The sequence below is a fragment of the Podarcis filfolensis genome (assembly GCF_964270895.1).
Source record: "Podarcis filfolensis genome assembly, chromosome: 8".
NCBI lineage: Eukaryota > Metazoa > Chordata > Lepidosauria > Squamata > Lacertidae > Podarcis > Podarcis filfolensis.
In genome coordinates, this window is record NC_139611.1 from 6,136,225 (window position 1) to 6,161,721 (window position 25,497).

Genomic DNA, 25,497 nt, shown 5'->3' on the forward strand with positions numbered 1-25,497 from the left:
CAATGTTAAGGAAACAGCACCAGTCAAAAACTGGTTAGAAAGCCCTGGGAGGATGAAAGGATGGTTCCTGGGACTGCCAACAAAGTAGCCTCATGCAAACCCGGGAAGATGGGTTCCTCAACCTGGTACTCTCCAGATTGTTCTGACTACAACTTCCATCAGCCCCAGCCAGCGTGACTGATTGAGTTAGGCCCTTAATGTCGAAGATGCCTATTGCAATATCTGCAGTTGCATGCACTCATGCATTCACACACTCCGTCCCTGACCCATAGGTCAGGTTGGCTAGTGACCCTAAGAACTTGAGAAATGCCTACTGGATCAGGCAAATGGTCCATCCAGTCCAGCCTTCTGCTCTCACAGCGGCCAACCAGATGCCTGTGGGAAACTGGCAAACGGGATCTGAGCACAAGAGTCTCTCTCCTCCTGTGGTTTCCAGTAATGGATTTTCAGAAACACTGCTGCCTCCAACTGTGGGGGCAGAACATAGCTACCATGGGATTTTCACCTTTCTTCTGCTGCGTGCAAGTTACCTGCTCTGCAAGTACATTCATGTGGTAGATCTGCTCCCTAGTTATGGTCAGGACTGCAGAGATTAATCCGCATTGGGCTGGGAGTTGAAAAGGCAACTTCTGGGTCCTCTTCCAGCCCATAATGATTGATTAATAGTTTGCTTTTTAAAATCCTAGTTGCACCTACCCAACTAGGCTAAGCTTCTTCCCCAATTTATCTGCACTTTACAAATACAAAGCGAGTTAAGAAAATGAACTTAACCTGTTCTAGTGCAAAAGAAGAGTTTGGATTTGATATCCCGCTTTATCACTACCCTAAGGAGTCTCAAAGCGGCTAACATTCTCCTTTCCCTTCCTCCCTCACAACAAACACTCTGTGAGGTGAGTGGGGCTGAGAGACTTCAAAGAAGTGTGAATCACCCAAGGTCACCCAGCAGCTGCATGTGGAGGAGCGGGGAATCGAACCCGGTTCACCAGATTACGAGTCTATTGCTCTTAACCACTACACCACACTGGCTCTCTACAAAACCCTAGTACTTAGCTGGAATCAATCGCCTAGAGGGTAGGGGCCATTTTTTTCTGGGCAAAATGAGAAATGGGATGATGATTTTGAGGCAGACCAAAGTTATCAATGCCAGGCTGGAAATGGGACAGTGAGCCCTGAAGGACATCAAAGCAAGGAAGCCTGGCTGCATGCAACTGTGACGACGTGTCCGTTTGGTGCCCAAACCCAAGGAAGCAGTCTGCTGAAAAGGATATCCAATGGAGAGGTCGTTGAGAAGCTGTAGTGTCTTGGAGGTGATCGGCTCACACCGCCCCCAGTACTTCAGGTTGGTGATGCTAGAAGGGGAGAGAAAAAATGCGATCAGATTCAAGACTGCCCCTCCTTTCTCTCACCCATCTCCATCCTCCCCTAAAGCCACAGACAACGACACAAGCCAGAAAATACCAGCGTAAAGTCACAGTACTTACATTTGGTTGACTAGAAAATTATCCTTCAGATAATCTTCACTACTTGGATCCCAAAGCTACACTGGCCCAAACTCAGGGCCCGTGGAATGCTGTGGCACTGTTGGGCCGATTTCTGCAGCAAGGGCAAGAGAATCCTGCGGCAGTGACAACATGCCCCTCTGCCGTGAGGCAACCTGCCCCTTCCACCACCGGCTGCAGAATTCCAGAAGCCCTTGTGAAGAGTCTCACCCAGCAGCCACAGGCCTCAAGGTGGGCAGTCAAGGGCTGATTCTGCCTGGGGGCTAGGGAGGGAAGTGCTTGACCCCCTTGGCCCCTCAGGAGCTCGACTGGCTCATCCCAGGCCACACTTCCAAGAAGGGAGCCTTAAACCATTTAAAACTAAGCAATGCTACCAGGGGGTGGGCAAGGGCAGAAAAGTCCTGCCTTGGAAGGTGGCTGGCATGCAAAACAGAGCATGCCTTTTCACTCCTGCCTAGGCAGGTGAGTTCCTCTCCAGGTAAAACTGCTGCTGGGAGGAGAAATCTCATGTGGGGGAAGGTGTAGAGGAGGACAGGTGCATCTCTGGAGCAGCCCATCAGCAAAACTCAGGCCCAAGGTTCAGCCTGTAGCCAGGAGGTGTTCCTGCTCTACTCTCTGAGCATCCCAGCAGAGGCTCAAGGGCTTCAGAGATGTATGATGGACAAGCGCAACTGGCAAGGAGTCAGAACACTTACATTTTCCCTATGAAGACACTCAGGACCATGGTCTCATCATTCAGCCCAAGGACCTCCGAGAGCCGCCGATATAGCTAGAAGTGGAAAACAAAGTCAAGCTTAGAGGCTTCAGAAGAAATTGTTGTTTTTCCTTTAAGAACAAAGGTGCCTGGAGGAAACAGAAGCCTAGCAGGTCAGGAAAAAGAACACTCAACACTCAACGGCTGTTTAGTATGGCACCTGCCTCCTAGAATCAAATAATAATAATAATAATAATAATAATAATTTTATTTATTTATTTATTTATTTATTTATTTATTTATTTATATCCTGCCCTCCCCAGCCGAAGCCGGGCTCAGAGCGGCTAACAAGAATAAAAGTAACACAGTTTACATAAAATCACAGTCAATTAATTAAAATGCATTCTAAAATCAATTCAGAATCAAATTAATGGCAACCATTGGGCTAGAGTTCCATGAGGATTACCGAAGGAAGGGGTCACACTGTGCTTTGGCCAAAGGCCTGGTGGAACAGTTCTGTCTTACAGGCCCTGCGGAAAGATGTCAAGTCCTGCAGGGCCCTAGTCTCTTGTGACGGAGTGTTCCACCAGATCGGGGCCACGGCCGAAAAAGCCCAGGCTCTGGTTGAGGCCAGCCTAACCTCCCTGTGGCCCGGGACCTCCAAGATATTTTTATTTGAAGACCGTAAGGTCCTCCGCGGGGCATACCAGGAGAGGCGGTCCCGTAGGTACAAGGGTCCTAGGCCGTATAGGGCTTTAAAGGTTAAAACCAGCACCTTAAACCTGACCCTGTACTCCACCGGGAGCCAGTGCAGCTGGTATAGCACCGGGTGAATGTGATCCCGCAGCGAGGACCCCGTAAGGAGTCTCGCCGCGGCATTCTGCACCCGCTGGAGTTTCTGGGTCAGTCTCAAGGGCAGCCCCACGTAGAGCGAGTTACAATAATCAAGCCTGGAGGTTATTAAGAATACAAGAGCCTGCTGCAACAGGCCAATGGCCCATTTAGTCCAGCATCCTGTTCTCACTGTGGTTATGCAAGACTTGAGCACAAGAGCTACTCTCCCCTCCAGTGCTTTCCAGCAACTGGTATTCAGAAGCGTTTCGGCCTAACCGTGGAGGCAGAGCATAGTTATTGTGGCTAGTAGCCATCAATAACTATATAGAGCTCAGGCTTTCTTTCCTGCTGCTTGTGGGGTAGCTCTTTTGGGCTTCACAGCCATGCTGCCCTCTGTCTAGCCCAGATCCCACCCCGGCATTCCCCATTTGGAGGCAGCTGCATTCACTTGGAACTCCTCCAAGCACCCTGCACCTCTCGATTTGGGTACGGAGAAGCTGCAAGACGAAAACATTTGACTTCTGCTTTGGCCACTAGCCTTAACCGTGGCCGACTTCCAACAGCCAGCAATTCACAAAAAAGCAGTCGCAAGTGGAGCCTTTCATTATGCCATGAGAGCAGGTAGGCCCGAAAACATAAAAGCCACCAGGAGGCAGAGGAGGCATTTACCTTGGAAGATTTCTGCACCTGGTCTCCGATGTAGATCTTCCGGAACTGCTCAAAGAAGCTCAGCATGGCAAGCTCCAGCTTCTCATTGCCGGCCTGAGCCAGGCGTGAGTCTGTTAGATTCATGAGCTGAAGAACCCTAGAGAGGCAACAAGTGATGGGGTGGGAATTGAAGGTCATGCAACATCACAGAGGCTCAGTACTTAGCCAGCAAGTTTGAGATTGCCCCTGCCATGAGGAAAGGGTGCCTCTTTGTTACCCCAATGTTAGATGAATGCAGGCATTCATTAACAGCATGAGCTGCAGAACTCTGCACACACTCTCGACATAAGGAGAGGGGGCTAACTATAGGGCAGAAACTTGCGTCACTGGAAACCAGGCTAAAGATGCAGCCACCGGGCAGTTAGGCAGCCTGCGGCCATGATAGTCACCACTGGAAGGTGCCTCTGAGACGCAGGACTTGCTCCAGTTCACTGGTGTCCAACCACCAGCTAGCAGCATGCAAGAACAAGTTGTATCAATGGGCAGGGGGAATATTCAGTTAGGCTTCTGTGCTCTCTCTGCAGGCTGAAAATGACTCAATGCACTGCCCAAAATTTTATGTAGGATTGAGCCAAAGAGGGTGTAGTGGTTTTTCTTTGATTAACCATTCCAGTGGTGACGTTTAAAACAGCTTTTACTTGGTCAGAACAACAGCAACCATTGGGAACTCACAAAAGCAGCGTTCAAAGGCTTGTGAGTAAACACAGGCATATCTAGTGTCATTCCTGTGCATTAACTTTACACAAGCAGAAAAATTAAGTCACAATCTCAGAGGAAAAGCACGCATGCGTGATCAGAGATGAATGCCGCAACTGGCGTGGATTAATTGAAGAAAATCCACTACAAGGGCTTAAAAGACTATCAGGGATCCTTGACATGTGTGGAATTTTAAGTATTCAGTCAAGTTCAAAATGCTTCTCACCCAACATTTTCTGCTGTTTTAGAAGCGTTTCCTAAACTTTCCTAATTATGTTTTACCCCGGAATGCACAACTTGTATTTGGCAAGAGGAACCCCTCTATGTGCAAGCAGTCTCTGCGCAATAAGATGGAGATTTGCATAATCTATTCTGCTTCCACTAATTCTGGAATGGACGCTCCTCAGAGTTCAAACTTGTGCAGTACACAGCCCTCGTGATAATCCTGAAGGTAAGAGCAACCGCAGAGCTGTGCCACTAATTCTCCCACGCACCCAGCCAGCCACCAATCCCAGATAACAGCTCTTCATCATGGCCCTTTCCATATTCTAGTGTTTTCACCACGCGGCTGCTAGGGAATCCAACGGCTCCTACCGACAAACCAGCTCGCCGTCCATTGCGTCCTGCTCATCTGTGCTGGCAAATGACACTCGGCCACCAATCACAGCCCCAATGATATAGACGAGCCACGTCAGGCGTCCTGAAACCAGAAGAGCAAGAGTCCTGATCCACAGAAGTGTTTCCCTGAAAAGCTAAGATCAAGGTCCAACAACTGGGGAAGGTGGGATTCCCTTGCATCTACAGTCCATACTAAAAATATCTCAACCACTCTACTTCTGAAAAAAGGAGGGGGGAGTGAGTTTCTACTGTTTTCCTGACAATCTGTTGCACTGCTGATCTTATAGTTAGAAGCAGTGGCTTTAAATAGCAGATTTATTTATTTTTTAATTTATACCCTGCCCAACAGAACACTAATATACAATAACCTATTAAACATTAAAAGCTTCCCTAAACAGGCTGCCTTCAGATGTCTTCTAAAAGTTTGGTAGTTATTTTTCTCTTTGATATCTGGTAAGAGGGCGTTCCACAGGGCGGGTGCCACTACCGAGAAGGCCCTCTGCCTGGTTCCCTGTCACTTGGCTTCTCGTAGCGAGGGAACCGCCAGAAGGCCCTCAGCGCTGGACCTCAGTATCCGGGCAAAACGATGGAGGTGGAGACGCTCCTTCCGGTATACTGGACTGAGGCCGTTTAGGGCTTTAAAGGTCAGCACCAACACTTTGAATTGTGCTCGGAAACGTACTGAGAGCCAATGAAGATCTTTCAAGACCGGTGTTATATGGTCTCGGCGGCCGCTCCCAGTCACCATTCTAGCTACCGCATTCTGGATTAGTTGTAGTTTCCGGGTCACCTTCAAAGGTAGATTATGTCAGCACTTTAATTTCTTCTTCCTCCTAACCACAGGTAACCTTTGAACAAATGCTGTTCTTTTTTCTTTAACCTCAGCAGTTTCAACCAGCATCTAGTAGGTTCTAATGCCCCTTTCCTCTGATATATAGATGAAACTTGCCACCTACTCTCCTACTGCCCCAAAGTCCTTTGCCATTTCCACTGCTCCATTACTGCAACACATACTATAATTTGCAGCAAATGATGCAAGATAGGGCAGCAAAACAGAGTCCCTTCCTGCTGCATGCCGTATCTGCTTTGCTGACAAAATCTCTGGAGGAAAGCAATTTATGTCCCCTTTTCCAAGATCTGTTCAAAGTACTTTACAACCTGAAAAATTCACAGCAAATACCCATGACAAACTAATTAAAATATGCACAAAGGGTCACAATCTTAAAGTACACTGGGTTGGCTAAAGGGTGAAGGAGCAGCAGCACCCTATACAACCCCTTTCCCCGAAATCTTCTTTGCTGTGATGGACGGGAGTGATGCAGCTGATCTCTGGGCCCTCACCTTCTTGCACAGCCACATCCACAGGGATGGCCGTCGCACTCTGCAACAGCTCCTGGTAGGACTGAGCTGACTGGTCAAACAGCTGCACAAGGAGAGCACATGTCTTCTCATATTCACAGCGCCCGATAGTGGACAGCTGGTCTAGCTGCTGCTGCACCAGGCCCGTGTCGTCCAGCGGATCTTCCAAGCCGTCTCTGCATGGGGAGCAAGCAGCAAGGCAGGAAGAGAGAGTGAAACACTGCTCCCAGAAGGTGGATCAAGCTTGTTTCCCAAAGAAAGCAGTTCAGTTCTCACCTCTAGGCTGTAAGGCAAGGCCAACTATGCTGTTGTTTTGTGGCAACTCTCTGGAGGCGGCCAGCAAATCCATCTGTAAATCACTACCTGGCAGCTCTGTTGAGCCTGAGGCCCACATTTTGTTAAACTGGAAATATTCATTCATTCATTCATTCACTCACTCACTCACTCACTCACTCATTTAAGCTGATGCAATTTTACCTGTTTACCTTATTATAGAATTGTTTAGCTGTTCATTGGTCCTGTTTACATGATTTTGTAATTTTTCTATATCATTTTTCTAAGGTTTTTTTTTAAAAAAAATTACTTTGCTCCCTACTCTGGGACTGAGAACATTCAAATAAGAGGGGGCTACAAATAAGACTGATAAGTAAATAAATAGCCACAGCATATTTTTGTGTGGGTAATAACCTCCACAATCCCCAGGTTGTAAAGCATTTAAAAAACAAACAAGCAGATGCAGCAGATAAAACCAAGTTCTTAAAACACAGCAACCCTAAAATCACCCCAACACAGACCAGAATGAAAAAAGGTCTATGAGAGGGGGAGGGGAGTCATGTGTAGTTCCCTGGGAAGGATGTTGTAGGGTTAGGGGGCCACCACAGAAAAGGCGCAGCTGCTGGTACTCACCAACCTAACAGCTTTTACCAGTGCACTGGACAGCAGCCGCAGGGCCAAGCTTAGAGCTTGTGTAGGTACGTATGGGTACGGGGGTCCTTCAGATAAGTGGGTCCTGAACTGCTTAGGTACCAAACAAGGGCTTGTGCAGGCTGTTCTCCCTCCACTCCTTGAGCACCACTTTCCCCTTGGCCTCTTTACCTCAGTATGATGTGCACAGACTCCAGCCTGGAGGTGATGTAAGCTTTGGTGACTTCAGGCGTGTAAGTCTCCAGCATGTGTGGCTCTGTGGCTTTGACGTAAGGAACGGACGCTGCCAGGCGCTGCCACAGGCTCAGGAGATAGTGAACGCTGTTCGGGGCAAATTCCCAGTGCTGTAGGAACAAAGGGGAGGAAACGGAATGCCACTTGCGGGCTGGCCAGCGTCCCCCACCCCGACCCCCAGCCTTTGGGCTTAAGGACATGGGAGCCATTCAAGCAAACAGCCGTCAACATTTGTAAGTAGAGTAAGCAGCACAGTGCAGATCTCTTTGGACACCTGTATGCTTCTAAAGGGGAACCTAAAGTCAGTACTTGGGACCTTGAACGTCCTTATTTTTTTTGGGTGTGTGTGTGTGTGTGTTGCATCTCAGCACCTGAATACAAAAAAGGAAGCTCCTCCATTTTTTATAAAATTAAACAAGATTCTGCCACGCTGGCCAAGGTAGCGGATTTTCTTCTATTCACCACTCCAGTTGCAATGTTTACGGTAGCTTTTATTTGGTCTGAACAAGAGTAGCTTATACAGAGGCACTCCCTCACCTTAGCTTTACACATGCGTAGAAATTAAGTCACATTCTCAGAGGAAAAGCATGCCTGCATTATCAGAGCTGGGTGCCGGGTTAAGCAAGAAGAATTCAGTGTCTACTTTCTATGAAACAGGCCCAAGGCTGAGATTCCCCCCCCCCCCACACACACAAACATTACAGAAACATACAGTAAGCGGATTCTCCTAACAATATCCTTTCACACACTTTCTAAATTCCCTCACATGCAGGCTACCTAACGTCAGTACGTTTCCCACACATGGGGAGAGGGGATGTTTCGAAGACTGGTGGCCCTGACAGACGGTATGCTTTGCCTTGCTGTGGTCTGCATGGTTGGAAGTGTTTTCTGTTCTGAATGAGCTAAAATGCTGTGCAGCGAGGAACAAACCAAGGCAATTCTGCATAATGACAAGGGGGCACAATATTACCTTATGCACCTTATATACCCACAGCAGGTGACTCTGAGAGGGGAGCCCACCACTCCCCTCTCAGTTTCAACCTAACGAGGTCAAAGGTTGCAGTGTGATTTTGGGTGCTCTCCCCCTGCTGAAAACCCTCCCTCCGCAACACACACACACACACAGTGCCAAACCACGCAGTTTCTCACCTGCAAGCTGGTCACTGTGAAGTTGGCAATGAGGCGGATGACCTCAGGGTAGTTTTCCACTTTCACCAGCTCCCCGAGCTGGTAATTGCTTTTCAGGCGGGCCAGAAGTCGACAGAACTCATGGTAGTTGTTTGGGTCTGACAAGCTCTGGGAAAGGAACAAATTTCGAAATGGGTCATGGCACAGGAATCAGTAAACAGGATTGATTGATTATTTAATTTGTATCCCACCCTCCATCTGAAGATCACAGGGCAGTTCACGACATAATAGTGTGGCATAGCACAAAAAACATCTGTTCCCATGGCTGGGGACTAGTGAAGGCTCATCAGTGTGGCATGCACTGAATGGGTCTACCTGAGAGTCCAGGCAACAGCAGCCCAACACTGCCGGTGGTAGGGGCTGCCATTAAGTACAGTATCCGAAACACTAATTTGTTCAGGCACTAAATGCCGTATTTTTTGCTCTATAAGACTCACTTTCTCCCTCCTGAAAAGGGGAAGTGTGTGTGCGTCTTATGGAGCGAATGCAGGCGGTGCGGCTATCCCAGAAGCCAGAACAGCAAGAGGGATTGCTGCTTTCACTGCGCAGCGATCCCTCTTGCTGTTCTGGCTTCTGAGATTCAGAATTTTTTTTTTCTTGTTTTCCTCCTCCAAAAACTAGGTGCGCCTTGTGGTCTGGTGCGTCTTATAGAGCGAAAAAATACGGTAGCTGAGCACCTAAGACCTCTGACTCGCTCTGCAATGGTGGTGGGCATCCTACCACCGTGAACCAGCCTGGCACACAGTGTGGAGTCAACAGCTGCCCTTGTCTTCAGATGGGGCACAGCAATGTCGCTCAAACCTGTTGTGCACCAAGAATGGCAGGTAATGGCCGGGTGAAATTTATGAAGCCTGGAGTTGGCTGAGGTTCTTGTGACCTGCATCTTTTTGTAGCTTCTTATTATCTAGCAGAACAAACAGATATACAAAGAGAGACCTTGTTCCAAGTTCCTGCCTTTATCTACCACAAAGGGCACCATCCACAGACAAGAAGGAATCAGCAACTTGGGGGAAAGGTTTGCAGAAGTGGGGGGCGGAGGAGGAAACATAAGAAGAGACTGATGGGTTGGGCCAAAGGCTCATCTAGTCTAGCACCCTCTTTTCACAATGGCCAACCAGATGTTTCAATCAGAAACCTGTGCAAGAGCACTCTCCTCTCCAGTGGTTTTCAACAACTGGAATAACAGTCCAATGAGAACAGAGCACGGTCAGTGGATATGGAAGGAGTTACTAAAAAACTGAAGAGTGCACACGGCAATACACACACACACACACACACATGTATGCACTATAGGTTGCAGAGCTCAGCACAGAGACTTGCCAAAAAAATCTTTCGGCACATAATGTTGCTGGTTTCAGTATGACGCACACACATACTGACGGATCTCAATCCTGGGACATTTTCTCAGTTACAGCCACTTATTCTTTTTCCTCCGATTTTGCCTGCCCACAGTTAACCATGTGTACGATGAAGCTTTCTGTTTATTCACCCTCTTAAGCTTTGCCCTGGTTGCCAGCTAGTTTACCACCTGCTGCTCAGTTCCATGGGCCTCTGGATCTCCACTGTTTCCAAGCTTCAAGAGGCAGTTTGCGACAACACACACACACACACACACACACACACACACACACAGTTGACTCCCACCCAGAGTTCTGACAGACTCACCTGAGGGTTTTCCAGTATTCGCTTGACACCATCAACGAGATGAGACAGGAACTTTGCTCTTTCTGCATTGTTAAATAGGGACCTACGTACAGAGGCGATTTGCACTAGACACGATAAGACCTAAAGGTAGGAGGGTGAATAAGAGGGAGAACCATAAGTTGTCTGCAATAAAATAGAAACCAAATACACACTTGCATTGGAATAGGTTGCGGAAAGACAATGCAAACAAGCAGGTTACCATTTTGCGGAGGGAGGGAGGAAAACTTCCTCCTGATCTCCCAACAGGGTGATCAAACCCACCCTGTGAATCTTCTCAAGGGCACGTATGCCCCTGGAACGTATGCCCCTGCCCACTAAATCAGGAATGCCACACTCACCAGAGGTGAAAACGTAGGAGGGATGGAATGGTACAGGTCAAAAAACAGCTGTAAAGTTGAGGAATCTAGAAAGGCTGGAAGAAACAAACAACACATCACTGTGGATACCCAAACTCTGGCAAAGTGGTTCAACCCAGCACTCGTGACTATCTCAAGCCTTCAGCTTTGCTCAGCGCAGCATCCCTACCAACGCCCTCGGCACTGACGGGTCTTTCATCATCATTATGATCATTATAAGACTCCTGCATTACAGGGTGTTGGATTAGATGGCCCTCATGGTCCCTTCCAACGTGATTCTAAAACTGGAGGCCAATCTGCAGCACCACGGCCCTAATCCCCCCTCTTAACTGCTTTTAAAGATGCTGAAAGACCTCAGGAGATCCATGAGTGGTTCTTCTCATGTCACATATAGATTGGCTTAAATTCAGTGTGAAATGCGCATGACTTAAAGCTGATGTGTCACAAGGAAGCAGTTATCCATACATAAAAAGTGGTTCCCTGCATGTGGAATGCATTCCCTAGGGAGGCTCACCTGCCATCTTTGTTACGTAGCTTCAGGCGCCAGGCAAAAACATTCCTCTACTCCCAGACCTTTGCCTAATTAAACAAACCATGGCCTTTTAAACTGTGTGTGTGTTTGTTTGTTACTGTGGGGTGTATTTCTGTGTTTTTCTGTTGTAAACTGCCCTGTGATCCTCAGATGAAGGCGGTATAGAAATTTTAAACATCACCACCCACCCAGAGCTGAGACTGGAAACACAGAGCTTTCAGACTTCAATACAGTCGTACCTCATGTTATGTTTGCTTCATGTTACGTTTTTTCAGGTTGCGTCCCGCGGCGACCCAGAAGTACCAGAAAGGGTTACTTCCGGGTTTCACTGCTCGCACATGCGCAGTAGTGCTAAATCGCGCTTTGCGTATGCGCACAAGCACCAAATCACGTTGCGCACCTGCGTAGATATGGCGCTTCAAGTTGCGGGCTTTTCATGTTGCGAACGGGCCTCCGGAACGGATCCCGTTCGCAACCAGAGGTACCACTGTACAAACATTAAGAAAATTCTCTAATATTCAGCCGCTGCTGCTGAATGAAACTAGCATGCAGAAGCAAACTGTTTTCTAAGACAACAACAAAAAGAAAACCAATGCTATTTGCAGAATGCTTCTGCTGAAAGGTTCCCCCCACCCCATGCTGGTTCCCCATTGAGGGAGGCAGTCATTCTGGAGAGAATTTTTTTCAATTGGCATGAACCGAGTAGCAACTATCAAGTACAGCCTTGTTTAAAAGTGCCGTCTTACGCTTCTTGTTTTCGAAGCTTCTACTAAACTAGCCCTCTTCAACCTGGTGCACTCAGTAAGTTTTGGACTACAATTCCCATCAACCTCAGCATGTGGGTCTGTGCTCCCAACACTGCCCCCACTACATTGCTGGCCAGTTGCGGTCAATGCGAGTGTCAGTCCAAAACCTAGAGGAGGCACTAGGATGGTAAAAGTTGCACTAAACATCCATCCATTCATTCACCACATGGAAGGGAAAGGGGACAGGGAGGGAATAGGAAAGTAAGTACAGTGGTACCTCTGGATATGAATGGGATCCGTTCCAGAGCCCCGTTCGCATCCTGAAGTAAACACAACCCGTGTCTGCGCGTGTTGCTGTTTCCGCGCATGACGTCATTTTGACTGTCTGCGCATGCGCGAGAGGAGAAACCCGTAAGCAATGCGTTCCGTTACTTCTGGGTCGCCGCGGAGCGCAACCCAAAAGCACTCAACCTGAAGCAACTTCAACCCGAGGTATGACTGTATTTAAAAAAATCAAAACTCAGGCACCAATTTCTAGGCATTTTACAGCTCCATACTCATCTTTATCCATACAAGCTACAGTGTGGAGCATTCAAAGAACTTCACTTGTGCCAACCTGGGGCCCTCTGGATGTTTTGGACACAGTGGTACCTCGAGTTACATACGCTTCAGGGTACATACACTTCAGGTTACAGACTCCGCTAACCCAGAAATATTACCTCAGATTAAGAACTCTGCCTCAGGATGAGAACAGAAATCATGTTCCGGCGGTGCGACAGCAGCAGGAGGCCCCATTAGCTAAAGTGGTGCTTCAGGTTAAGAACAGCTTCAAGTTAAGAACAGTCCTCCAGAACGAATTATGTACTTAACCCGAGGTACCACTGTAAAACTCTCAATAGCCCCAAAACAGGAATACTTGAATTGGGGATCTGTCAGCACTCTGGTCACTCAAAGAGGATGGGAAGGCTGCGCACAGCTTGCAAAGTCACACCTGCTACTGATCACGTTCCCCTCACACAGCTCACTTCCCAAGGCCTCTCACGGCTGGGCCAGAGCAGGGAAGAAAGGCCCTTTACCTGATCTCCAGCTGGTGGGGATCTGCACGGTGCAAAGGTCATCTGAGGACTCATCTGTGGATGTACCAATGAAGTCGAAGTTTAGGCAGTTGTGTGTGAGCTTGAGAAGCTGCATGAGGAGGCCGTGCTGGCTTTCATCGTTCAGGTTCAGGTTTTTCCCTGAAGCCTACCAAAAGAAGAAAAATAGAATGAAAAACCACATCTGTTAATGGGCAGAGTTCAAGACAGCTGCCAAGCCTAAAGGAAAAGGGAATCCTGGAGTGGGAAAGCAAAAAGGTTTCATCTCAGGGCTCCCCTACCAGAAACACTGGAATGTCCCAATCTTACAGTAAAAGAAAAAGTGGAGCTTTATTTCCTGTGGAGCTCAGTTTTAATAAGTAATAATAATGCTTTTATTTATTTATACCCTGCCCATCTGGTTGGGTTTTATATCCAACACATATAAAAACATAATAAAACACTCAACACTAATAATAACAATCTGATCCAATATAAAAAGTCACAATAACTTTAAAATAAACAACTTAAATAAAGCAATAGTCAATAATGCATTAGAATTTCATAGTAAACAGTAAAATTAAACATCAGCAAATAATAGACAGTTTACACTTATCAATTACAATAAAGAATTACTAATCTATAATAAACAAAAACATTGGCAAGTCTCAGTGCATAAAATACTACAAAACATACAAAACCATGTAAAAAGACATGACTTTTATTCAGTGCCTACCCTCAATTTTCTGCTGCTTTATTTTTGTTATTTACAGTGGTACCTTGGGTTACAAACGCTTCAGGTTACAGACTCCGCTAACCCAGAAATAGTACCTCGGGTTAAGAACTTTGCTTCAGGATGAGAACAGAAATCGCACGCAGCAGCGCAAGGCCCCATTAGCTAAAGTGGTACCTCAGGTTAAGAATAGTTTCAGGTTAAGAACGGACCTCCAGAATGAATTAAGTTCTTAACCCGAGGTACCACTGTATTGCATTCACACATCACATTTTTCTCCAAGGTGGTGTACACGATTCTCCCCTTCCTCATTTAACCCCCACAACAAGCCAGTGAGGTAGGTGAGGCTGAGAGTGAGTGACTGGCCGAAAGTGAGCTTCATGGCTGAGTGGGGATTTGAACCCAACACTGCTTCTTGTCCTCTCGTATTGTATCACAGTGTGGTATGCTGGCTTGACAGCCACGGACAGAAAGTCTTTACAGAGGGTGGTGAACACAGCACATGATATCATGGGCTGTTCCCTGAGCCCGTTAGATGACATCGCATGGGATTGTTGCCTTAGGAGAGCGAGAAAAATTCTCAGGGATGATTCACACCCCGGGCATCTCCTCTTTAATCTTCTACCCTCGGGCAGGAGATACAGAAGTATAATCTGTTGTACCAAGAGGCTAACAAACAGTTTCTATCCGTGGGCTGTTACGCTGCTGAACAGAAAATAATAATAGTGCAACTGACTTTCGGGGTTGGTGTGTTGTGCGACAAGCACACAGAGTGCAATGAGATCGAGTGTTTTGGGGGGGGGAGGCTTGGTTAATTTCATTGTACACAGGTTGTACATTGACAATAAAGGTATTAGTATTATTTAGTTCCCTTTTCAGGACAACTAAATTTCTCATCGATACAGCTCAGCTAATTTAAAACCACACAGGTGTTTGCTTGACAGAGCATTCTTCACAGAAGCAATTTCAGGGTCCTAAACCCACAGCTAGAAGAAAACACTGTCCAAAGTTCCACCCCCCACCAAAAAAAGTTGTTCTCACATCACCTGTTTTAGTAAATTGCACGAGAGAGTGAAAATATCAAACAAAGATGAATCTCGGAATGAAGAGGCTATTTTCCTGTGCTTGGTCAGTGGGTGTGTAGTGTCTGCCTGGGTGGGGTGGGGAGCAGAGAAAGAGAGATAGAGAGAGAGAAAGAGATCATTAGAACTCAAGTGTCTGTTAAAGAGTGCAGAGTCAAAGTAACCATCTCAATAAAGGAAAAACACGAAACAGCAGAACACTCCATATACTGCCCTCTGCCAGTAAATAAAGCATGCTAACCACCTAGAGGGGGATGCGGGTGGCGCTGTGGGTTAAACCACAGAGCCTAGGACTTGCCGATCAGAAAGTCGGCGGTTCGAATCCCTGCGATGGGGTGAGCTCCTGTTGCTCGGTCCCTGCTCCTGCCAACCTAGCAGTTCAAAAGCACATCAAAGTGCAAGTAGATAAATAGGTACCACTCCGGCAGGAAGGTAAACAGCGTTTCTGTGCGCAGCTCTGGTTCGCCAGAAGCGGCTTAGTCATGCTGGCCACATGACCCGGAAGCTGTACGCCGGCTCCCTCGTCCAATAAAGCGAGATGAGCGCCGCAACCCCAGAGTCAGCCACGACTGGACCTAATGGTCAGGTGTCCCTTTACCCTTTAACCACCTAGAGCACTAATTTCATAGAACTCTAGGGTTTGAATGGAACCCAAAGGCCATCTAGTCTAACAGCCTGCAACGCAGGAATCCCAGCTAAGAATTTAGAAGACCGTTCAAAGATTTACAGTTCTGCAGAACAAAACTGTGACAGCCTGGCAGCATTCAGGGAATGCCCAAGTTTCCCGACGGAGGTTGACTGTCTCCTTTGCATGGGGTGCAGGCTGAGCCATCTAAATGCCTGGAAAGGAGAAGCTGGAGGAAGAGGGTGATTATTTGCAATTTTGCAAAGAGTGGCTTTGCCATTCTTACTGAAGAAATGAGGACTTTTGGCTGAGGAAGAACTCTGGGTCACCATCACTTAATGCTTTTCATAGAAAGCAGTGCCCTTCTGAGTCTCTGGATAGGGAAGAGGTGTAAACGAAGCCTGAGATAGCAGAGACTAATCTCTGGAGGGAGTGCTCAATTTCTTACCACCAAAGGACATGAAATCGGTGCATAACATACAGCAGCAATCCAAAGGAGAAGCGTTGACACTGAGTTTACTGGCGAAGGCTGAGGCACTTACTTGATTAATTTCATTTGTTAGCTGAGACAGGATTGTCACTCCTATGATGCAGTGTTCTACACTGTCCTGGAGAAGGAACAGGCAGAGTCAGACTGAATGACAAGGGAGGTCAAAGCAGCAAGATGACAAATGTTACTGCACATACAGAGAGAGAGAGACAATTAAGATCCCTTGGGCAGAAGTGATGTTGTACTGTGCATTGATGGTTTTTGGTTTTAACATTTTGGGTACTCTCTATTATTGTGTTTCATTATTTTAATTTATTGTTGCAAACCACCTTGAAGGGTTTTCCATCAGCCCCAGTGCCAAATAGCCTTGCTGGCTGGGAGTTACAGTACAGCTAGAGAGCATTAGGTTGGTGACGACTGTCTGATGGCATCCCGGGAAGCCTCTTGGTGAAACCACTACATACGCCAAGTGGGACGGGTGGGGTGGAGGAAACGGCCAACCTGTAAAAACCTTGTGACGTCAGTGATGACGTTTCTGAAAACATATTCATCTTTCTGACAGTCAAACCAGCCCAGCTTTGTGATCCTGGCGTAGAGCTGAATTAGTGCCTGCGTAACGAAAGTTGCCAGCTTGGGTCTGGTGGCAAGGTAGTTGAGCACGTAGTTTCCTGAAAGACACGGAAACATCCAGATGAAGAAGAATGGCAAAGGCAGGAGCCAAAAACTGATAAATAAAGCATCTCCTGAAGCTGACCTTTTGAAACAACTCCCCCCCCCCCCCCGCTGCAGCAACACAGAAAAGCCACCACAGGGGCTTGGACTAGATGGCCCTTGATGTCCATTCCCACTCTGCAATTCTATGCTTCTATAGCTGTGCCTGTTGGGTGTCCCTGGTGACTACATAATATCAAACCAAGGAGTAAGCGGGACATTTATTGTAATTTCTACACAGGCATGAGGGACGCGGGTGGCGCTGTGGGTTAAACCACAAGAGCCTAGGATTTGCCGATCAGTAGGTCGACGGTTTGAATCCCTGCGACGGGGTGAGCTCCCGTTGCTCGGTCCCTGCTCCTGCCAACCTACCAGTTTGAAAGCACGTCAAATTGCAAGTAGATAAATAGGTACTGCTCCAGCAGGAAGGTAAACGGCGTTTCCTTGCACTGCTCTGGTTCGCCAGAAGCGGCTTAGTCATGACCCGGAAGCTGTACGCCGGCTCCCTCGGCCAATAAAGCGAGATGAGCACCGCAACCCCAGAGTTGGCCACGACTGGACCTAATGGTCAGGGGTCCCTTGCGTGTGCAGATGCGTGGGTCGCGGGTTGCGAATGCTGAAGGTTGCAAACGTGCCTCCTGCACAGATCACGTTCGCAACCCGAGCATCCACTGTACAGTTGTACCTTGGAAGTCGAACAGAATCCATTCCGAAAGCCCATTTGACTTCCAAAAACGTTCCGAAACCAAAGCATGGCTTCTGATTGGCTGCAGGAAGCTCGGAAGTCCCGTCGGACGTTCGGCTTCCAAAAATAGTTCGCAAACAGGAACACTCACATCTGGGTTTGCGGCGTTCAGGAGCCAAAACGTTAGAGAACTAAGCTGTTCGAAAACCAAGATATGACTGTACTTGTGCATATTTAACTTGTGTGATTTCAACCTCACATAGTTGAAGGCTGCCTGGTTGAAACTTAGCAAGTTAAATGCAAGCAAGGGTAGAGAGCTTTAAAGCGCTTTTTAGTGCTGGGTCCACTTGGGGTTTCCAAGCAGAGATTTTAAGCTGTCCCCCTTGCTTGTGGGGTAAGGCCCTCTTGGCACACTGGTTCTGGGATGATGCTCTTGCGAGATCTCATGGGGACATCAGAGTTCCTACGAGATTTTGTGCAAGCATCTTTAGCCTGCTGGAGTTAGTGCACTAAGTAGCCCTTGCCCTCCAAGCAAGGAAGAGAGTTTAAAAGCTATTTTTCTGCCAGGTCCACTTGGGTCACTATGTGCTTGTGGGGCTAAGGGTTTCAAGGGCTTGGGTATTTTAGTATATGTGGAACCCTAGGAATTGAGCCTCCACGTAAGATGCAATTGTACTGTACATAATTGTTGTGGTTAAATTATTTTTGAATGGCTGCTTGTGTTTCTAGGCTGTTTTAACACTTTATGGGTGGCTTATTGGACTTAATAATAGTTAACCATTTTAAAAAGTCTGACAAGCGATTGTTTCAGTTTACATTAGCAGGTTGCATTGGACTTCTTAAGGAAAGGAAAGGTAAACATGTTTTAAATAATTATGTCATATGACAAAGCCAACCCATAACTCCCCTGGGAAAACATGCCACATGCAACTGTAGTTTTGACAAAATGCATCCTGAAGAATGGAAGATTTAAAAGAATTGGCCTTATATATGATCTTGGAAGCACAAATGGTAATTGCAACTCAATGGAAAACAGCCCATTTTTTTTCCCAGTGAACACTTGGTACCACTCACTCTGGAATATAGCTATACAGTGGTGCCCCGCAAGACGAATGCCTCGCAAGACGGAAAACCCGCTAGACGAAAGGGTTTTCCGTTTTGGAGGTGCTTTGCAAAACAAATTTCCTATGGGCTTGCTTCGCAAGACGAAAATGACTTGCGAGTTCCTGCGGGGGTTTTTTCCTCCCCCCCCCTTTTCCCAAGCCGCTAAGCCGCTTATCAGCTGATCCGCTAAGCCACTAAACAGCTGATCCGCTAAGCCGCTTAACAGCTGATCGCTAAGCTGCTTATCAGCTGATCCACTAAGCCGCTTAACAGCTGATCCGCTAAGCCGCTTAACAGCTGATCCGCTAAGCCGCTAATAGCCGCTAATGGGCTTGCTTCGCAAGACGAAAAAACCGCAAGACGAAGAGACTCGCGGAACGGATTCTTTTCGTCTTGCGAGGCACCACTGTAATGCATAATTTGAGATTCCGATAAGGACTAGAACCTCCAGACACTTATGATATAATTTGGCATTTTTTATGACATATACAGGGAAATTGTCATTTTCAAGACGCTTGTCACAAGCCTAACATATCTGGAACTATACTTGATAATACTGAGAAGGCTGATATTCTTTACTTACTTTGTTATTTTAACCCATGTGCTACTGTACACATTCTATGTGCCTATTTTATAGCTTTGTTTTCCATCTTTTAATTTTTATCTGTTGTTATAATTGTTCTCTCTGTTTAATATACATTAAAAAATGATATTTTTTTTTAAAAAAAAAAACTTTGCCAAAAAAGTCACATACTAGTAGCATGGTGATTAAGCATCGTGCCACTAAATGACTGAATAGTTGTTACAATTACTGAAGGCTAGCATTCAGGAAAGGTACAGAGCACTCTCAAAAGTTTAAAAAGCAAAAAGTAGCTGCATTGGTCTCTAAGAAAAACTCCAAAATCCAGTTTGGCAATACTGTTACTAGGACCAGCCAGTTGTCACAGGACTGTGCCAAGCATAATCGACTGAACTCCATGAACAACTCTCCAGAACTCTTCATCAGCTAAGATGCTACACAGATCACGGGATAAGGGGGGGACAAGAAAAATAAAATGCAAAAATCAGGCATTTGTTGAGACATTAATGTCAGCTTGCTTTCTCAGCCCCAAGCCAGAAATTAAGGCTGAATAAGTCCCTCCCAAGTGCTACACTTAGCAGGTTACACACTTCAGATTTGGGGATGATGTAACATTGGCTGACCCCTCTCTCTCAGATAAATTGAAGTTTAGATGTTCTGCTTGGGAACATGTGTGCTTCATTTAAGATTTGGGAGGGGGAACCTGCAGCCTTCCAGATGCTGCTATACTACAACAAACCCCATCATCCCTGACCATTGGGATCAATGGAGCTGATGGGAACTGCAGTACAAGAACATATGGAGGGCCAAAGGTTTATCACCACTGGTTTGGATTACACGCCCAACGTCAGTTTCTTAGTGATGAGGAGCAGCCATTGTTTCTTTATCCCAGAATCCTAGGTGTGCAACCTAGTATCTGCAACACCTGGGAGAGACTTATTCAGCTAGTCACCACTATCTTGGACCTGGGCCTACAAGCTGATCTTAATGCTTGTACCTTGTACACAATGTCTTGTGCTTGTACCCTTTTTCTCCTCACTTTTCTCCCCTGTGTAACATCTTGTTTGATGAAAAGCTTGGGAGAACTCAAAAGCTTGCTGCACGTTTTTGATATTTTGGTTTGCCCAACTGTAGATTTTGGCACCCTCTTTTAATACCATGGACATCTTATAAACTCCTCATGTAATTGATTTCGGTCTTGGGCATGCTGGCTCTCTTCTTCTACTTACGTATATCTATTCGCTGTTCCAAGGGCAAAGGGTTGTTTGTGCGTGACACCAGTTTCGTAAGGCATGTAGCTGCCAATAACTGGGAGTAAGACGACTGTAAAACACAAACAGAAAGCAAATGGTTAAATTGTAGGCAAAAACAGGACAGGACAAAGCTTCCCAAGTGATTGTCAAAGGTCAAGGATGTAAGTATGTTCACAATGGTGAGGCAGTGTTAAGGCATGAACTGGGAGCCGGTCAGCAATAATTTACAATATGTCAGTGAAGTAAACTCTGTATTCAAAGAAATGAAAGCAGCTCTGGCCTAGTGAACACAGCAAATCTTCCCAGTAGGCCTTGTCCCAATGAGGCAGTAGTGAGGACTGCAGGTCCCCACCTTTCCACAGCTCTCTAAATCTCCTCTCCCCCCCCCCCATGTCCTTCCCAAGCAACTTGAGACTTATTCGCCTTGTCTGTCTTTGCTCCAGCCTCTTCATACCTCTATGGGTTCTAGGAGACCTGGGCGGAAGACTCCCTGCCTCAACTGTGTGTCTTAGTCCCCCTCCTCTCCAGCCTCTGCTTCTGCCCGATTCTGGACTGCTCTCTGCCACAGCTTCTTCCTGTTCACTAAACCATTACCACTTCAGCTTCTGACACCTCCTCCTCCTAGTCCGCTCCCTCTGACCATTCAATGTCATCCCACCACCAATCCCGCGTCTCTGAGCCCTCTCTTTCCTTGGGTGTACCCCAGCTGGTGCCTTCCACCATTCCTCTGCATTCAGCCAGTCCATGGCAGACAGGAGGGTCTGATCCTCTGATGCATTCACAGGAAAGACTGTCGTGTATACTGGAGGAAAGAGTGTGTAAGAAGAGCACAAGGATTTATCACAGGAGGTGTTCAAGGCTAGGAACTGTGGAAGTCTGCTGGAGGTGTCTGAATTCTCATGCTGGTCTGCAATGAATCTTATGAACTATCATTCAAGAGTGGACCACATTAATTCTGAAATAGTTCCACTCAACTTCCTTTATAGTGCTTTAGAAGTATTTTAAATAGAAAGCCCTGAGAAAGGGTTCTGTGTAAATTACTCCAAATGAAAGCAGAAGGAGACCCAATGGAGACCCAATAGGGATCAGTTCTCAAGTTCATGGCTGTAAGCAGAGCAGAGGAGAGACTACACCAGCAGGACCCCTGCAGTACTTTTCTGTACCAAGCCATGAGCACAGGCAAATACCAAGAGAACACTTTAGGTGGTTTGAAAGCAGGGTGGTGGGTTTCTCTGCCTACGTACACTCCCTCTTTCAAGGAGAAGCTGGCACTTGTTCAAGCAGTCCGGACTGTTGGTAAACTCAACCAAGGCTTTCTCCGCCTGGAGCCGTGTTGTGGTGTCGGTTGTCTCATACAGTTGCTTGCACAGGTTCTCTAGCTGGGCTAGACTCTGTAACAAACCAAACAGGAGAGCTTGATTATTTTATTTTATATTTCTGGTGGGACTTCCTTTAAGGGCAACTGCTAGGAAAAATGCAGCCATGGGGAAGCGAAACACTAATCTTGAAACCCTGACATTTTGCTTGGGGGTGAAAACCACACTCTAAAAGAACTGTGTTGCCACCTTATGGGAAGCAAACACCAGATTTTCATTCCCCTATTCCAGCCCTTTGAAAGTACAGTGGTACCTCTACTTACGTTCACCTCTGGTTACGTATCCTTCGGGATACATATGTGGCAAACCTGGAAATATTTTTCCAGGTTCTCTGCACGCGCATGCACAAAGGCACTCTACCGCCGTGCGCACATGTGCAGAAACAGTCCCTCCGGTTGCGGAAACCTTGGGATCCAACTTGAGCTCCAGAACAGATTCTGTCTGCAACCGGAGGTACCACTGTAATAGCAATTCAAAGGGAAACCTGCAAGGAACCTTTTAAATACCACCACCACATTAAATACCAGCTCCGTCCTGAGATCAGGACTTTCAAGGCCTCCAGTTCAGTGGGCTCCTTTAGGTAGTTCTGCCAACCATGTTTGTAGGCCTGGATACACAATGTGAACCTGAATAAGCCAAATATTTAATTTGTGCAAGTTGTTTAAAAAATGGACAATTGTGTCTAATTACTGAGGCTTCACAGGACGCAGGTGGCGCTGTGGGTTAAACCACAGAGCCTAGGACTTGCCGATCAGAATGTCAGCGGTTCGAATCCCTGCAACGGGGTGAGCTCCTGTTGCTCAGTCCCTGCTCCTGCCCACCTAGCAGTTCGAAAGCATGTCAAAGTGCAAGTAGATAAACAGGTACCACTCTGGTGGGAAGGTAAATGGCGTTTCCATGCGCTGCTCTGGTTCACCAGAAGCGGCTTCGTCATGCTGGCCACATGACCCGGAAGCTGTACGCCGGCTCCCTCGGCCAATAAAGCAAGATGAGCGCCACAACCCCAGAGTTGGTCACGACTGGACCTAGTGGTCAGGGGTCCCTTTACCTTTACTGAGGCTTCACAGTTCTCATTCTACTAATTTACTGCATTTGACCATTTTTAGATAGCCATTTACCATTTAATTTTTCAAGACTTTATCATGACAGTGAAGTAACAATCCAGTAGAAAATATGAAATTATATAAAGGGGAGGAAAGTACCAACCTCCCCACACATCCAGGGTTCACAGCCATTACCTGATAAAATAAGGTACATTCTCAAGTACACAATGATTTAGATGTTACACCAAAAGCCAACCTGATACAGAGAGAGTACAAGACAAATGTTATGAATACCAAACAAAGCAACATTTCATCAAGATTTGCCACCGCCATGATCGGCCTGTCCTATTAAATAACAAATGGCCACCTAACAGAGGCAAAATCCATAGGCTTAGCTGAACCCCAAGATACCCTCAATTTATAACTTCATTTCTCAGAAATGAAAATAAACATTACTTTGTTGAATCAAATGATTAAAGAAAAACCAGGATTCCTTCCAGCCCTGCAATATGGCCAAACAAGCAGTTATGAACAAAAAAAAAAGTGTTGTATATATTAAGTCCATATTTGATTTATCAGAAATTGATAGAAGACACAGTTTGGGGTCTAAAGGCACTAGTACACCTATTATTTCAGAAATGTCCTTCATGACCTCTAACCCAAAAGTTGTGCACACACTTGTAAGACTGCCACATGTGTGAACAGGGTCTACTTTTGTTACATCTCCTCCAACACACAGGAGAACTGATTCTAGTTATATGTAAAGAACCATTGATGGGCTATTTTTAAAAGCGTTTTCTTGGATATTTGTGGAGGCTGATTTAAATGGGGGAGCAAGGCATGGTTCCCCCCACTACACATTATCCACTACTCTTCTAAGATCTGTCTCCCAAACAGGTTTAAAAGAAAAAATGTGAGAAAACAACAAAGAGTGTATAAAAGAGACAAGTTCTCTACCTTTAAGGAAATGATTAGCAATGGAATCAACGTGGTTCTCTTCTCCATGTATGTTGTGGAATACAGTTTCCTTAGTGATTCCCAAAATCTAATTCACATTATGTTGCACAATACTATTTATAAACTTTATGCCCATGAGGAAATAAATCATCTAAGGCAGGCATGGGCAAAGTCCGTTTCGGGGGCCTAATTCAGCCCGTCGGTTGGTTTAATCTGGAAATAACAACTTCAATCCTAAAAAAAAGGCCCTTTGGTCGGCCCTCATAGCCCTTCATTTCATCAAATCTGGCCCTCTTTGAAAAAAGTTTGGACACCACTGAAGATCAACAGCCTGGAATGCAAAAGTACTTCAAACATGCCAAGATTTACTATGACTGAGGAATTCTAACATCAGTTGATATCAACAGATGAGAATTTCCAACACACGTTGGTTCTGTACATTAAACATCAAGAGTGCCAAGAATGATTGGTACATTATACAGGGTTGTCTGCTACAGAGAAAAAGGGCGTATGTTGTTTCTATATATGCACCAGCATTTGGGTCTATTTCACTCTCTAACACCCATCCTCATTATGTGCTTACATTTCATTTGTAACAGCAATCCTCAAAGTTAATTCCCAGGAGCCTGACACTTTAAAAGTCTAGACATTTTTTTCAAAAAATGCTCAATTCTCAAAGCTGCACAGCATACATTTATTTCTGAAATGCTGGTTCTGAAAGCCAGGGGATGAAAAACCAAATGTCTTGTATTGTCTGGGGTTTTATGCAGATGTCAACCAGTTTTTGTTCCAAGGCATCAACAGGCAGGGCTAGAAGTCTCCCCTGTGCCCTGCCCACTATTTATTTTGTATTGACATCCCAAAACATGGCAGACTCAGCAGGTCTGTCACATCTTGAGACAAGTAGCTGTGCTCAGGAGGATTTTGAGGAACTAACAGCACAGAAAAAGGTCAATGCCTCATTCTGGGAAGGACGGCTGGAGAAGCCTTCAAGACTGCATGTGCGTTGGAATGTGGAATCTCCACACAGGCAGCAAAATGAACTCTGGGATTCCACCAGTTGAGAGTTGAGATAGACAGCTAGAAGCCAGGTCTAGAAGCAAAGCAAGACACGGAAAACAGCGGGAGAGGGAATATGCTGATGCTGCCACGAACCAATTAATAACTTAGGCTTCAGATGGCATGCCACTGGTATTCAGAAGCACTGCAGCCTCCAGATGTTCAACAGCTGGAGGCAGCAATGCTTCCAAATACCAGTTGCCGGCAACCACAGGAAAGGAGAGTGCTCTTGTGGGAGAATCCTGCTTCTGGCTTCCCACGGGCATCTGGCCAGCCACTGTGAGAACAGGATCCTGGGCAAGATGAGCCACTGGGCTGATCTAGCAGGCTCTCCTCTTGTCTAAAGGTCAGAAGAAGAGAATGGAGTGCAAGAGAAGGATCAAACTGGGGTGTAGGAACAAGGAATGGGCAGAGACTCATACTGGAGAAGAGAGCTATCCATAGCTACTGGTCTATAATGGCTATGTTTTGCCTTCACAGATGTGTTGAACCAAAGGTGAAAGGTTCCAGAAGGCCTGCAAGTGCCATCTTGGTAGTCAAGATAACCCCAAAATAATTGGTGGTTGTTGTAAGAATGAGCTCATGTATTCACTTGCTTTGATATATGCTAATTGGCTTGTTTTGATGCTGTACT

The 25,497-nt window shown here is 46.4% G+C and overlaps 1 protein-coding gene and 1 long non-coding RNA gene across 2 annotated transcripts in view; both read right to left on the minus strand.

The window, feature by feature from the left end:
- XPO7 (exportin 7) overlaps positions 1-25,497 on the minus strand; it is a 47,425-nt gene that overhangs the window by 16,121 nt on the left and 5,807 nt on the right. Inside the window, exons 2-16 of the mRNA XM_083629316.1 lie at positions 21,673-21,819; positions 20,405-20,498; positions 16,597-16,763; positions 16,148-16,213; positions 14,945-15,049; positions 13,169-13,334; positions 10,797-10,870; positions 10,420-10,539; positions 8,716-8,862; positions 7,504-7,676; positions 6,391-6,584; positions 5,026-5,131; positions 3,697-3,832; positions 2,195-2,268; positions 1,269-1,349 (exon numbers count right to left, since the gene is read on the minus strand). Coding sequence (XP_083485442.1) covers positions 1,269-1,349; positions 2,195-2,268; positions 3,697-3,832; positions 5,026-5,131; positions 6,391-6,584; positions 7,504-7,676; positions 8,716-8,862; positions 10,420-10,539; positions 10,797-10,870; positions 13,169-13,334; positions 14,945-15,049; positions 16,148-16,213; positions 16,597-16,763; positions 20,405-20,498; positions 21,673-21,819 — 1,850 coding nt within the window. The remainder of the gene's footprint in view (positions 1-1,268; positions 1,350-2,194; positions 2,269-3,696; positions 3,833-5,025; positions 5,132-6,390; positions 6,585-7,503; positions 7,677-8,715; positions 8,863-10,419; positions 10,540-10,796; positions 10,871-13,168; positions 13,335-14,944; positions 15,050-16,147; positions 16,214-16,596; positions 16,764-20,404; positions 20,499-21,672; positions 21,820-25,497) is intronic.
- On the minus strand, positions 18,609-19,004 carry LOC310769969. The gene is made up of 2 exons (XR_014551901.1): positions 18,791-19,004; positions 18,609-18,757 (listed from the first exon to the last, which is right to left on the minus strand). It is a non-coding gene; the product is annotated as an uncharacterized lncRNA (long non-coding RNA).